Source organism: Talpa occidentalis, unplaced genomic scaffold (assembly GCF_014898055.3).
Source record: "Talpa occidentalis isolate TD23 unplaced genomic scaffold, MPIMG_talOcc4v2.1 talOcc4.2, whole genome shotgun sequence".
NCBI lineage: Eukaryota > Metazoa > Chordata > Mammalia > Eulipotyphla > Talpidae > Talpa > Talpa occidentalis.
Genome location: NW_023602073.1, coordinates 135,585,582 through 135,601,301, shown reverse-complemented (window position 1 = coordinate 135,601,301; position 15,720 = coordinate 135,585,582). Strand labels below are relative to the sequence as shown.

At 37.0% G+C, this 15,720-nt stretch overlaps 1 protein-coding gene across 5 annotated transcripts in view; it reads right to left on the bottom strand.

Moving 5' to 3' along the window:
* ADGRG6 (adhesion G protein-coupled receptor G6) overlaps positions 1 to 15,720 on the bottom strand; it is a 128,242-nt gene that overhangs the window by 31,660 nt on the left and 80,862 nt on the right. For all 5 annotated transcript variants that reach the window (XM_037520489.2, XM_037520491.2, XM_037520492.2 and 2 more), the window contains 9 exons: positions 14,797 to 14,849; positions 13,730 to 13,792; positions 10,140 to 10,282; positions 8,085 to 8,196; positions 6,439 to 6,497; positions 5,752 to 5,962; positions 4,621 to 4,774; positions 3,091 to 3,225; positions 751 to 864 (listed from right to left, as the gene is read on the bottom strand). In XM_037520489.2, coding sequence (XP_037376386.1) covers positions 751 to 864; positions 3,091 to 3,225; positions 4,621 to 4,774; positions 5,752 to 5,962; positions 6,439 to 6,497; positions 8,085 to 8,196; positions 10,140 to 10,282; positions 13,730 to 13,792; positions 14,797 to 14,849 — 1,044 coding nt within the window. The remainder of the gene's footprint in view (positions 1 to 750; positions 865 to 3,090; positions 3,226 to 4,620; positions 4,775 to 5,751; positions 5,963 to 6,438; positions 6,498 to 8,084; positions 8,197 to 10,139; positions 10,283 to 13,729; positions 13,793 to 14,796; positions 14,850 to 15,720) is intronic.

Sequence of the window (15,720 nt, the reverse complement as noted above, 5' to 3'; positions counted from 1 at the left end):
CCAAAATAACACTCATTATGGATGCAGACACTGAAATAAAGGAACGAACAGGTAGAACGTTGAGTCTCAGGGGGTTCAGTGACAAAGGTGGCCTCCTTCTTAGATCACTTACTTCCAAGCCTTAGTCCTTATCTGCCAGCTCACTTCCCTCCATCTTCCTGCCTAATGGCAGAGTAACGCCTGGACCATCTATGGGTGGGGGAGCCACATGGCTGGGCTAGAGAGTACATATAGTAAGAACCCTCAAATAAGTCTAGTGAATAAACAGATGAGAGCAAGAGAAATGAAGCAAGATAGAAAGGTAGGTAGGTAGACAGACAGCAACCTTGGCAGAGATGTAGACAATTACTAATCTGTCAAAGGATGAGTCAGCTTTCTCTTGTTTCCCTCTACTTCCCAGCTGCAGCAATCTTTGACTTTAAAATACAATCAAAACCGGTAACAGCAGGACTGTGCAATGTATCTGCACCTAATTTACTTGAATATATATGGTTTCTTCAAAATAACCATTGGCTTCCATTCTTTTCCTGAGTTCTAGAAATGACTAATCCCCCCAACCCCCGCAACACACACACACACACTCCAGTTGCCACAGTTTATTGTGACATTCGGCCACTAACAGACTAGGTGTTCCTCCACACTCCCACCCCTGCCCAGTTACTTTGATCATGTAAAGGAACAAAAGCCACAGTTCACCAAAAGAGGCTTCTACTGTTCCATTGCTCTTTGCATCATCTTTATTTTTTTTACCTCAGTGTGTTTGATTTTGATTTGAACAGGATCCTTCAGATCGCGGATGGTAATGTTTCCAATACTGCATGCCATCACATAACTCACTAAGTGGCTCTCGTTGTTTTTCACACCCTTTAAAGAAAATAAATTGTGTATTAGTCAGAAGTACACACTTTTATTTGGGGGCTCCAAAATAAGCAAACTGTCAGCACTTTTTACACTTAAGATCTTCAATTATAGAACATCCTGTTTATAAGACTAAAATGCTGGCTTTCCTGAAACGGCTTTGCTATTTCCCTTATTACAATAAATACACTGAAGGAACATTAGGAGTGAATGTTTAAGGCACTGCGCAGAAAACTTCATTCTCGATTGCTGTAACTAATGCCCAGCCAATTAACACCTGAAACAATGCAAACCCATAACTAATATAAATACATAAAAGCTGCGAAAAAATTAGAAAATATGGTGTGAAAAATATTTTTAAAAGCATACAATAACATTTCATATCCATGACAACAGCCCAATTGCAGCTTCCATTTCACAGATTCAGTTCTCAGGAAATCAAATTAGTGCATCTATGCTGCAAAATGATTGGACCCACAAAACTGTCCCTCCAGGGAAATATCACTACTTTCTTTTCCCCGTCGTGTTTCTTGCTGAACCTCCTGAATTACTCTATTGCAGCTTATAAATCAGTTGTTTTGGAATAAGTGTAGGATTTCTTCAATGGCCAATGACACTCAGCATTCAGAATATAGCTTTTTATTACTTTAGTGTGGTCATTCACACATTCATCTTTGGCTTGGGGATACCTAAACTTACCTTTAAAAATACTCTATCTTCAGCATCCCTGGTGGCGGAAGGGGTTAAATCTCAGCACCATGAAGCTATCAGCAGCCACTACAGCAGGAGTTGGATCCCCAGCTGGACAAGGAGCTGACCCACATGGCCCAGCAGACCCCTCCTGTCTCGCCCGCTGCTCCCCTCAACAGTGTATTTCAGTCAATCCACCTGTTCTGCTCCCTACTCTGTTTCTGGTGAATACATTCAATCCCTGCACCTCTGGCCTGTACCCCAGTTCTTGTATGCATAAATAAATCTTTAAAAAAAAATACTCTATCTTGCTCACAGTGTGAAGGGGGGACCACAGAAACTTAAAACTATTTCACACTGCTATAAATTTATTTTATAAAACAAACACATATTTCCTAATAATTACTTTGGGAGATGTCAAAGGAGAAGGTGGTATAGATGGTGTAGAAAAAGGAAGAGTCGCAATAAGACAATAACAAATTCTTTCAACTCTGAGTTGTCCTAAATCCTTCCCACTGAGCTTAGCCCTTCCTCTGATGGGATGGCCCCCCATGCATATTTTGTATGGTTTTTAAAGGTGACAATGGTAAGTCTCAAATAAAAAACACAGTTTAATCTGTTCATAGCTATTAAACCTTTCAGAGTAATTACAAGTAATTGCACTCTTAATATCGGAATTTCTATATAGTTTGTTTCTAAAATATTAGCTAATAAAAATTTAAAGTTTTGGAATTAATTACTGCAAATGATTTCATGGTATTGCTTTGCTTCTCTGTAGCCTACTTTGCTATTCCTGTATAAATGATGTAACAGGCAGGTCTAGTAATAACATTTCTATTGGCTTTGGAACTTGCCATTTTCTCCTACATTAGTCACATTTATTGATATAGACAGGTATCCTCAATTTAATTACATTATTTTTATTTTTTTAAAAAAGGCTCAGTGAAACTGCGCTGGATGGTTGTATTTTCGAAGGCAACTAGAGGTCACCAGTGTTTGCTAGCAGTAGACTTTCTAGTATCTAGAAACAATGCCAATAAAAATGATAATATGTACTCAGCACAATACCACCTTATTTGGGGAATGTGTGAAGGCCAAAGGTCATTTAAAACACTAATGAGAAAAATGATTAAAGCCAAGAATGCTGCTCATTATATAAGCTCTGCTTCCTGATGAATTGAAAAAAAACTCTTTCCTTTGGTTTCTTTAACCTGAAGGTCTAAATTGTTAGAGCGTATATTTTAAAAAAGGAATAATAAGTCATAACTTTTTGACAAATTCCATTTTTAATTCTATTATGCAAGTCTTAATATATTATGTGATTAATTTAAAAACTCAAAAGAATACATCCTGTTAATAAGCATAATTATCTGAAATAAAATATTTAAACAATTATGTTAAAGTTTTCCATCTTTGAATGTACAAAAAGTTAACTTCTCCAGACCTCTGGATATATTTCCAAGGTATCTGAAATTCCAAATTTCCCTTTGAACAAAGAAACTCAATTTTCAAGTTGAAACTAATAATTAAAAGAACACTTACCCCAAAAAGTCCAGTTTTATTAAAGAAAGTAAACTGTGCTCTGCTCATGGAATCTTCTTGACTTAAATTTTCAAATAGATTTGGAGGCAAAATTACAGAAGCCAGTGGATCCATTTGTCCACTTTCAAAATCCATCTGTCATACAGAGAGATATATTAGTTGAATAATCACAATTGCATTGCCATGATAGTTTTACTCCATGTGCTATTAAGGCAGGAGAATAAGTATAAGTCTCAATGTATTTAGGACAGGGCTTTCCTTCTAGTAAGACCATGTCCTCCTGGGTGAACTCTTACACATGGCACAGCCTTCCTGGGTGAACCCCTATAGATGGTATAGTCCCTCCTGGGTAAACTCCTAAAATGGCAAGGTCCAGATTCATTTGAGTTTTACAAGTTTGGTGAGTTGAGGAAATAGCATTGATTTTAACTAAGGCAAAATGAGAAGTCTATAAATCAGTTAATATTTTCAAATATAAGAATTAGATTTACATTTAATAGATTTTGAAGTTTTCTCAGAACACTTCATGAAAAATAACTATGACACCAACAAAAGACTATAATTAATTTTTTAACTTCTGAGAATAAGTATCTCTACATAGAGGAAACAACTGACATTTTATGAACACTCTTGGATATCATTTTTCCTGAACCCATAGATCAGGCCAAAGAGTATTTTCCTGAAAATATACTTGAATGAGACTGAGGCCGACTGAGTTTTCACTCTTATTTAAAATATTAAACAGAATTACCCCCAAAGAACTTGTCTAAAACAGAAAAAGAGGTTTTCTTCCTTATATCCAGATTTTTATTATTTTATCTCCACAAGTAAGTATCACACACCACATGTGTGTTTTCCCATGTCAAAGATGACGTGGATAGTGGCTAATACTGTCTAGCACACAGTAGAGACTTAAAAATTACTTGATGAATTATCACTTGAACAGGTCAGAGTCTCTCCATGAATCTAGGCCCACCTTTCCTGTCCCGCCTCACTATCCCCTGTTAATCCCAGTTTTGATATCACTGGTTCTCAAGGCATAATCCTCAGACCAGCAGATTCAGCAATACCTGGAACCTGTTAAAAGTGTAAATTAGGTCCACCCAAGACATACTAAATAACTCTCTTCATGGATGGACCCAGCAACATGTTTTGACAAGCCCTGCAGAATCACTGGCAAAGAACATACACCAAGCTTCTTTCCCACCTTTTAATAAAGCTCTTTCTCTGACCAAACTGACCCCCACCCCCTTCCTCTTAACAATGTGGCCCTTATTCATGCTTTAATATTTAGGTCCATTATCACCACTTATAGAATGGTAAAATGGCCATCTCTATCACTCAGGTTCTGAAAGTATTCCTTTTCTAGGCAATGACATAACTTGAAGTCATTGCTACTACACATATTAGGCAATCTTCAGACCTGCCTGCCAACTTGAACCAAGATCTCCTTGAAGTAGCAACTGGTAGGTGATGAGAAAATTTTTATTTGTGTGATTAATTGCAATTAAAGAAACACTGACTGGTTACCTGGAAATGAGATTCATTATTGCCTGGAAGACCGATGCTAAAATTTAAAGTTTCATTTGACACTCCAAGAGCCAAATTGAGAGTTGAAATAGTCACACGTGGTGTGATACTTAGGTCTATCTTGAAGGCCAATTCATCAATTGTTTTTAAAGCTCTAAAGGAATGACAATACCACTGTTATTATCATGTTTTAGGTATCCATACACACATGATTTGCTACAGGGAGAAATATAAACAGAATAAAACTGTCTTTAAATTCTTTGATCTGAGCATGAATGTCTACAAAATAACTCCAGACTACAATAATATCAGTTAAAACACAGAACCACAGTACAGATACTTCCTCAAGAGGAATGTATACCTTAACGAAAATCAACAATTTAATCATTCTAACAAATACCCGTTTTTCCCCTATCTTAGCCTTTTTTTCTTCATATGAAAAACTCTCTTCCCTACTTCGTAACTGACCAATAATCAAAGAAAATAATGTGGCAAAGTAAACTATGAGACACTGAAAAAAATGCTTGTAATTATTTTGTGGATAAGGCAAATTAAAGAATACATTTTAAAAAAGACAAAATTTTCACCTAAGAAATTTGGTTGAAAGGAAGGCACTAGAAAGAAAGAAATTAAATATCATAATACATCAAGTGAAATCACTGGATACAAATGGAACTGGTAAAAGTAGGTACATTTTGACCTGAAGCAATTTAATTTCACAGGATACTAACTGTGACCAAATTATGCCTAAAAGATGTAAGTTCAATGATTGCTGTCTCCTTTGCAAACAAAAAGTGTCATAAATGAATATTTGTGATAGTCTGTTCATCTTCTGATTTAACCACAGTTAATATATTCAGTTAAAATGAAATACTAGTGATGCTATCATAGAACTCCTTATTACATATCTATTTAGATAACAACCCTAATCATTGCGCAAGTTACATGTCTCCAAAAAAAGAAAATAGAACTTTCAAGTTCATTCTATGAGTGACCTTGGAAAATATCAGCAGATACTGTAGAGGTTTGAACTATTAGGTCTCAGCGCCAAGCATTCAACTATGTGAGAAATTATATAATATACTTAAGCAATAAATTTTACTCTCCAGAAGAAAAAACATAAAAACTTACTCAGAAGAGGAATTCTGCAATTCATCAGCTGGACTGGTTAAGATATTGGAAAAAATTTTCATTATGGTTGAGCCAAGGGTGATGTCGATGTAGTCTTCTTCATTCACAAGCTTTTTGACCTGATCTACAATGCTGCTGATATTGGCTGAGTTTAAGTTCTGCACATCACTGGTTAAATTTAAAATCTCATTGGCAATTGTATTTGCTTCTTCTAAAAAAAGGCAGAAGAAACAACATACAATGTTTTACCTGTGCATTTTGAGCATTCCTGGGAATATAAATCCATGTGACATTTTATCAATGTATCATTAAAGCAGCAAACTGTATGTCCTAGAAACTGAGCAACTCAGGTAAGTAACTTGGAGGGCCCACTTATCACATATGGTTCTAAAAGTTATGCTCCCACAATCACTGCATTTGTGTGAATCTGCTGGCTAAAAATGTAACACAAAACTACAAAGTAATTGGTATCAATATCAACGGATACATTATTTTTAAGTCTTCTTTAAAACTTTTTTACTCTTTTTAATCTCTCCAAGATGATAGAACAAAACATTAGAATGAGGAAAAACATTATTTTCTACCTTACATGAAATAATCATTTGCCTAGTCTTTAGTATGCTAACAGTATCCACAGAGCATGAGGTCATTTCATTTTGTCTTGGAGAAGTGAAAAAAATCACTTACGTGTACAATTAGAGAGATCAGGAGGTCCCCAGTAGACGTAAGTTTGGTTGTACCTGATGCTTTGAACCAAAAAATGATAGTTCAGATTATGCCATATGTGACATTATAACTGAGAAAATTAATGATAGGTTTTAGACTTTGCTTTGATATGGAGTTAAGTTTCATTTGACAATAAGACTGTAATATAATGAAATGAAACTCATGAAAATGCTTACTGGAAAAAATCAGATGCATGTATTACAAAAACAAAATACCAGTAAACTGTCCTCACCTAGGATATATCAGGCTAATAAGATTAAAGACATATTTAGTAACAGGGGGCAAGGATCACTTTAAAAACCTTTCACACAAAATCTGATTTTGATTTCATATCACTCCGTAAGGCAGATTCTGATCCACCCTTTATAGACAAGGAAATAAATTTAGGTAAGTCAAGGAATTTTCCAAGTTCTGATAGACAGAAGAAGGTATACCCACATTTCCCACTCAAGTCACTAAGTCTCTAAAATCCCCTTCTTTTTTTCTGACCAGAGGTAAGGTGCAAAACTTTTCTACCTGAGCAGTTTCAGCTTGTGAATTAGCCCCAAGAAAATTCTAACTAGGGACAGGATAGATGCCACTGCATTTGAGTTCCTTTTGGGTGAATCCTCTGCAATGGCCATGCCTTTGAACTTTCTGTTAAACATTTAGCAAAAATCTACAGCCTGACAGTCTCCATTAGCAGACTGTCCTACTTTGATCATTTTTTAAATTTATTTATTTATGCATACAAAAACTGGGGTGTAAGCCAGAGGTGTGGGATGGGGGGTGAGAGGATTCACCAGAGATAGTGGGGCGCAGAACAGGCAGATCTGAAATACACTGCTGAGGGGAGCTAGACAAGTCTGCTGCACCATGTGGGTCAACTCCCTGGGAGGCCAGGGATCAAACTTGTGCTGCAGTGGCTAGCAGTAGCTTGATAGCACTGTCTTTAACCCCTGCACTTATTTTTATTCCCTGCTTCAAAAACTGCCATTCTAGGGCCTCACCTGGTGGCGCAGGTGGTTGAGTGCTACGCTGTGAAGATGTCTGCAGTCTCTGCAGTGTGGGTTCAATCCCGGATGGCCGGCGAGGGTCCCACATGGCGAGACAGACCTCTCCTGTCTCGCCCGCTGCTCCCCTCAGCAGTGTATTTCGTCGGTCTGCCTGTTCTGTTCCCTACTCTGTCTCTGGTGAATCCTCTCACCCTCCTGTGCATCTGGCCTGTACCCCGGTTCTTGTATAAAATAAATAAATAAATCTTTTTTAAAAATTGCCATTCCAAAAAAGGTCCAAAATAATGGCATTTCAGATGCACATGCCATGGCTGTGCAGTGGCTCAAGTCACCCAAACATAAGGTGCACCAGAGTCAGCCTCTGGATTCCAAATGTCACCTTCTTTCTTCAAAAATTAGATTAAGATCTGCTTGGAGTAAAAAGGCTTTTCTTGGTAACCTACCCACCTCGGCTTCTCCTGATCTCCCATGGAGTGAATGATTTAGGTGCCCAGAGACCCCCACCTGTCTTTTAGTCGATACCCAGGGCATGTGGGCTACTGTGCAGTCTGTGCTACCCTGGGAAAGTGGATAACATGGGGCTTTACTAGCAAAAGTCAAAGAAAGTATTACCACTCCCTTATGGCCTTGACATTATTCTTCCCTCTGCAAGTTATTCTGTGTGTCCTGGGCATGATGCGGGGCCACAAATAACCTTTGGGGAGCTCCTCAGGAGGACATACATCTATGTGAAAAATAAAAATCACATGAGAAATATTCATGTATTTTTTGAAGCGACAAAGTTGGCATGGTATTTATTTTATATAATACTAAAATCCTACTTTTTTATGGTCAGAATTTGTAAACATTTAGAAATTCAAAGAAATTCATATATAATACATTTCAGATATAAAAATGATTGCATCTTCCAAAACCGTCAAATAAAAATTTCACCCTTGTATGAGTATAAACATGAACCACATACTCACTCTAATGTAAATTATTAGCAGATTAAATTATAAAAAGAAAGATTTATTCAAAAATAGTATTAGAGAAAATGAAAACACTTGGGGAAACTTCAAAGCATAATTTTATCATTTTTCACAGGGTGAAATATATAAAATGATGCATCATAATTATAAATAACATTAGGGCAATAACTTTCCTTTTTTTTGTCTGTCTTTTTGGTCAAAATCAAGTCTCATTTTATTCAAATATTTACTTGGAGGATGTGCTAGATGCTGGGGAGATAGAAAGTGAGGTGGAGAAGAAAAAAGAAGATATGTTCTCAATTCACAAGAAATTACTTTTTAAAGAAAAAAATACAGGGGCCTCCCTGGTAGCGCAGGGGTTAAAGACAGCGCTATCAAGCTATTGCCACCCACTGCAGCACTAGTTCAATCCCCATCACCAGCCTGCCAGGAAGGTGACCCACATGGCGCAGCAGACCTCTCCTGTCTCATCCACTGCTCCCCTCAGCAGTGTATTTTGGTCAGTCTGCCTGTTCTGCTCCCCAACTCTGTCTGGTGAATCCTCTCACTCCCTGCACCTCTGGCCTGTACCCCAGTTCTTATATGCATAAGTAAATAAATCTTTAAAAAAATAAAAATACATAAGAACATAAATAAGTCCAGTCAAATACTGGTTTTCTGCTGTGCGATTCTCTAGGAATCTGGACTACAGGAGCTGGAGGCTCAAAGGTGGTGCTATCTACTTACACATAAAGGTGTCAGAAAAAGCTTCAATTTAGAAAAGGTGACATTAACTGTCTTTAAAACTATGAAGGTGATAATCAAGTGGATGATGAGAAGGGGGCAGTGTGGGCAGAGAGATAGAAAGGAGGCATAAGAGTAAGATATTTTTTGGCAAGTGCTAGCAGTAGGCTGGGAATGGTGTCCAGATAAGAATTAAAACTAGGTAAGGCTAGGGGCCTCCTCTGGTGGCTCAGGTGGTTGAGCGCCATGCTGTGAAGCTGTCCACAGTCTCTGCAGCACCAGTTCGATCCCAGCCGGCCAGCGGGTCCCACATGGCAAGCAGACCTCAGGAATTTGTCAGAGTGGCACATGGAGAGACAGAATAAGTCAAGTATAAGAAGGGAGATGAGGGCCTCTCCTGGTGGCGCAGTGTTTGAGAGCTGGGCTGTGAAGCTGCCTGCAGCCTTTGCAACACCGGTTCGATCTCCGTCCTCCACGATAGGGTCCCACATGGCGTGCAGACCTCTCTTGCCGCCCGCTGCTCCCCTCAGCAGTGTATTTCGTCAGTCTGCCTGTTCTGTTCCCCACTCTGTCTCTGGTGAATCCTCTCACCCTCCCGCACATCTGGCCTGTACCCTGTTTCTTGTATAAATAAATAAATAATAATAAAATCTTAAAAAAAAAAAAACAACTAGGTAAGGCTAACTCCCAGATTCCTGGCCTATTCCCAAAAAGACAGCGGAATCATTAAAAGGGACAGAAAACTTCCATTTTCAGTCCTTGGAATTCACAGATAAAAAGTTGATATCTTTTGCCCTTATCATGTCACCCATTTGTTACAGTGTCACCAACACAATGACTTTCAGCATTCAGGAAAATTAGCTTTAAATTGATAACCAATATACAAAGGAAGAATATTTTTGTTGTTGTTTAATTAAACTTGACTATATAGTTCCATATATATATTATAAAAAAGTTGAAAGTGCTTACTTACCCTTTTGCCTTACATTCACTGTGAACAGCCTCAAGCCTTCATCCAGGGATTCATTATTCTTTAAGATCTTCTGCTGAATGATTTTTCCTTCTAAATTGGGATTGTTGGTAGCATTGTAAACTAGAAGAGCTGAGATCGTTAGCCTAGGAAATCATTTTAGATAGAGTTGTTACTGGGGCTGTCAGCTGGTTGGTGATTTTTTGGGGGGAGGGAGTGGAAAAACAAAACATTTTGATATGGTAGTAAGATGACCAAAAAGTATTGACATTGAAGAAACAGACCAAGGTCCTGTCACTGATGTCTTTTGCTGCATAGATTATAATACTAAAAATAGGGCCTCCCTGATGGCGCAGCGGTTGAGCGCTGGGTTGCAAAGCTGCCCGCAGCCTCTGCAGTGCCAGTTCGATCCCCGGCTGCTCCCCGGCCACCAGAGGAGGGTCCCACATGGCGCGCAGACCTCTCCTGCCGCCCGCTGCTCCCCTCAGCAGTGTACTTCGGTCCTTCTGCCTGCTCTGCTCCCTGCTCTGGCTCTGGTGAATTCTCTCACCCTCCCGCGCTTCTGACTGTACCCAGTGCTTGTATAAATCAATCAATCAATCTTGAATAAATAAATAAATCTTTAAAAATAATAATAATAATACTACAAATATCTTAATGGGAACAGATTTTATAAAATATTGCATGGATAATAGTGTGCATCTATAACAGCATTTTGTATCACCCCATTTCTTTTAGGGAAAAAAGGTGAATAATATTTCGTAGTATATATTGAAGAAAAGGTCATACTTGTGGTTAAATCTACATTGTTTCTTTATAGCCCCAAGTAAAAACTTTAAAAAATTCAATTTCAACTACTTTGATGAAACCAATCATTTTACTTTTAAAATTATTAAGGGCCTCCCCTGGTGGCACAGGCGGTTGAGCGCAGCGCTGTGAAGCTGTCCGCAGCCTCTGCCGCCCGCGCCGGTTCAATCCAAGCCAGCTGGCGAGGGTCCTACATGGCGCAGCAGACCTCTCCTGTCTCGCCCACTGCTCCCCTCAGCAGTGTATTTCATCAGTCTGCCTGTTCTGTTCCCCGCCCTGTCTCTGGTGAATCCTCTCACACTCCCGCACATCTGTCCTGTACCCTGGTTCTTGTATAAATAAATAAATAAATCTTTTAAAATTTTTAAAAATAAAAACTGAAAATAAGATTTTATTATTTGAAAATGCCTTACAGTTTCTCTAAAATGGTGATAAATTATTTTCCATCTTCATCAAACATTTGCAAGTACTTTGGTGAAAGTTATGAAGTCAGTACTCAAATTGTACTTGATGATTGGCCAGCATATTACCAAAGATGTTGTTATAGAATGCCTGACCTTGAATGTCTTTAAAAATAAATCTCTATGGGAAGTAGAGAAGAATTCTAAAAGCTCCATCAAAGCTTTTGGTTCCATAATTTGAATCAGTAAAACTTTCTGTTATAATCAGAGGTAGCCGGTAGCAAAAATCAAAACTAGTAAGGAAAATTAAACAAAACTTGGCATATAAAGGAGCAATTTTTTCTCTCATGTTAAAGCTCTGAGTTTATAATAAAATTTTATCTTCTTCCTATTCTAAAGATAAATATTATCTTTAGATAGATATTATATCATAATATAAGATATAAGATAGAGTGATAATCATATAATTATATTACCAATATTAGTTACTGCATACATGGCAAAGTCCAAGCAGTAGCACTTTTTGAAAAGACTGTGAAGTATTCAGTGGAGAGGTAGTGGCATATTTTATTTATTAAATTCTATGCGTATAAATCAAAATGAAGGAGAGTATTAAATATCTGTGGTGCTAAAAAGAAGAAAGAATAAGTGAAATTTTGCTTCAAGGTCAGATGAAATTGAAGAATAGTTCTAGTTTTTCCCTAAATATCATGCTAATCTCAAGGACAAAGCGCTGTACTAGTCTCACAATCCACTCAGCAAAGTTGTTTATCTCCAAAATGATTTACTGCTTAATGTTCATATATAAGCTTTTATTTCAGGATGAGACTTATGTGAATACAATGATGAGCTACGCCACCTTAATAATTTTTAGAATGACCTATGAAAAACTATCCCTTGATTAATTATTCCTGGGACATTAGCTCTGCCATGCCAGCTACTGAGAACTTTGAGGTGGGAACGTGACCTTCTACTTCTCTTGAATATTGAGAATATACTTAGTACAATGTATTGTGGGTGATATTGAATATCTTAATTCAGCAATTGGAGAATGACCATGCCTTATTTATGTTGTTTTCCTCTTTCATCCAGTAAACTGAAACTATTGTATGGTCCTGTTTTTGCCATCAATCACTCTTTATTCAAATAAACCAATCTCTGGCTTTGGTTTCCTGTATGTCCAGGCGATAGAGTATGATAACCTTATTTGAAGCTGTGGTCTATATTAAGTGTCACAATCAAATTGAAAGGAAAAGTTTGGGGGAAAAAATGTGTGTGTGAAACTAGTAGATTGTGGCTTTGAGAACAATTATGGGTGGCAAAGGCTCATCATTGAACGTAAGAGAGTAAGCAGAAAAAAGGAGGGGAAAAATACTCTAAGAATACATTTTTAAAACAATGCAGAAGTTTATATCAAAGAAAAACAAAAAGTATGAATTTCCCATATATATATATATATATATATATATATATATATATAGTCTTGTTTTCATTCTTCCTAGAACTCATAGATCTTGGAAGTTACATATTGGTTTGACAGACAGAAAACTGAGATTCCATAAGTTTAAATGACTTTCAAGCAAGAATTTCTGAGGTGCTGGTTTTATTATTGTCAGGCGCTAGAAAAATCACAGTACGCAAACTGAAAAGGGCAACACTTCAGAAAATTAGCTGATGACTATGAATGATGAAAATATTTCCCATTTCACTAGGTATTACCATATATAAATTCCTTCCTTAAAATTGCAGCTACCGGGCCTCCCCGGTGGCGCAGCAGTTGAGCGCTGGGTTGTGAAGCTGCCCGCAGCCGCTGCAGCACCAGTTCCATCCCCGGCAGCTCCCAGGCCACCGGAGGAGGGTCCCACATGGCGCACAGACCTCTCCTGCCGCCCGCTGCTCCCCTCGGTTGTGTACTTCGGTCCTTCTATCTGCTCTGCTCCCTGCTCTGGCTCTGGTGAATTCTCTCACCCTCCCGCGCTTCTGACTGTACCCAGTGCTTGTATAAATAAATAAATAAATAAATAAATAAATAAATAAATAATCTTAAAAAAAAATTTGCAGCTACCTTTTTTTTCCTCTGAGGGTCTTTTTGAAACTCAAATAAGAGGTAATGGGTTATCATTTAAAAAAATACAGGAAATACTAAACATCATTCATTTATTTTAAAGGTCCTAGTTCCGAATTATCTTTATCATATGCACATTTCTACACAGTTGGCTGTATTAGATTTTACCCCAAGAAAAAAAATGTGTACTAAAGAAGTAATTTAAACATGTTCCTTCATTAAACTGTTTCTTATTTCATTGTTTTTATTTCTCTACTAGACAATCAAAACAGATAGTAACAGAAAGGATGTTATACTGTCTGTAAATTTGTCAGTGTTACCTTGAGTCATTCCCAATACTTCTCTTGACTTTAATCTTGTCCTCTCCTGTGTGCACATGAAAGCTATAATAAAAATATGCATATTCATTACCAATCTCACCTGCTGCATCATCAACAACAAAATCTGAGAAGGTGAAAGAAAGAGACAGAAAGCATATTCTAACCTAATATTTCCAAATGTGTGTCCTGAAGTCTAGTTCTTCCTCATGCCCATGGCAAAATTGTTCCATTGCCAGATAAGATTGGCAGCTATGTCCCTGGCTCTCTTTTCACAGTGAGTGTTAAGTATAGTGTATTAAGAACCTGATATTACAAACCTGCTTCTGCTTATTTAGTAATGTACACTCTGAACTAATGTGGCCATTTGATCCCCATTTCTGTGTTATTGCATCCCTTGGGTTCACATAGTATATGTTTAGGGTTCATAAAATACATATTAGAAAACTTGTTTAATATAAAACTATGGATACCAGGGACAGAGGAAGAACAGTAGATAATACTGTTTGCTAGGGACTCAGTGGGATATTTAACCACAAGAACAGTAAAAGATAATTTTGAAAAGTTAGGTTGCAATCAGACTGTAGATGTCTTATCTTACAGAAAAATGATCTGGGGTGCATGCAGTCCAGGGGGTGTTCTAGATACTTCATGGGATATGAAGCGAACCTAACAGAATTACTATTTATACTTACTCTTTTAATTTGTGATGGATGTATCATAGCATATATGTTGAGGAAGAAATAACACCCCCATATGCATACACATACATATACACACACAAATTATTTAAAATCACAAATACATTTTAGGAATACATGCTAAATTTAAAAAATGACCAGGATCCATGATCAAAAGATATTAAAAAGCATTGCTGGAGCACTGAATCTTTTTATGCAATGAGATGGCATAATATAGAGTTGTTATAGAATTATTATGAATATGAGTATATGTATATGTTTACTTTTGTAAATGTGTGTATGTAAGTATAATCAGAGAGAAAGTTAGAGGGTAGCATTAAGTTAGAGACTGTTTTTCTAATTTCTTAAATAATTGATTCCTTCATTTACCTGATATTAACCACATAAACAGTGTAGTTCCAATTTTGGAAAGTTGAATTGAGCTAAAAAATACAATGGAAAAGGGTGAGTGTTGGTAATACCTTTTTAAAAATCTGAATTAAGTTTCTTCCCTCCTAAAAGATAAGTTGTTACTGGAATAATACCCTGGGAAAATCCCAGAGAGTTAGAGTAGAAGAAAGGTAAAGATAATAGTTACTGAATCACTGTATGCCAAGAACTTTACAAATGTTATTTCTTTCAATCTCACAACCACGATTGAGATAGGTACTACGTGCTTCCTAATATATAAAGAAACTGAGCTTAAGTGAAATGAAATAACTTGCTCAAGGTCATCCAATAAGCAGTTAAATCCCAGATTGGAGCCCAAGTCTGTCTAACTGGATATTACATTTTCCTCTCTAGCCCGTATTATAATGGGTCTCTTACAGAGGCATCCAAGTTAGCCACTGAGAACTTTGTTGTAAGAGGGCACATGGTGAATGAACATAACCAGCACTTTCCATATTCCTCATTCAACAAACACTGAGCTAGTAATTATCGTCTCAATAACATAGCAAGAAAATTAGAAATTAACAATTGATACATTAGAAATACAAAATACCATCATAAAACAAGATTTTGTTAGAGATACAAAATACAATGTACTCTGATTAGACTTCAAATATGTGTTGTCACCAGTAGCTCTCAATATATGGTTTAGCTTTCCTTACTTACCAAGGACACATTTCTTAGATACCCACAATGTAAGAAAATCTGTTTTTTTTAGCTTAAAATGTGTACCCAAGTGACTTAATTCACAAAAGCTGTTTGTAATAGTATTAGAAGTAATTTAAAGCTCCTTCGTATTCTGTAGATAGGAAGTAAAATAATAGGAAACAAAAATAGAAAGCTATAGACAGCAAAAAAATTTTA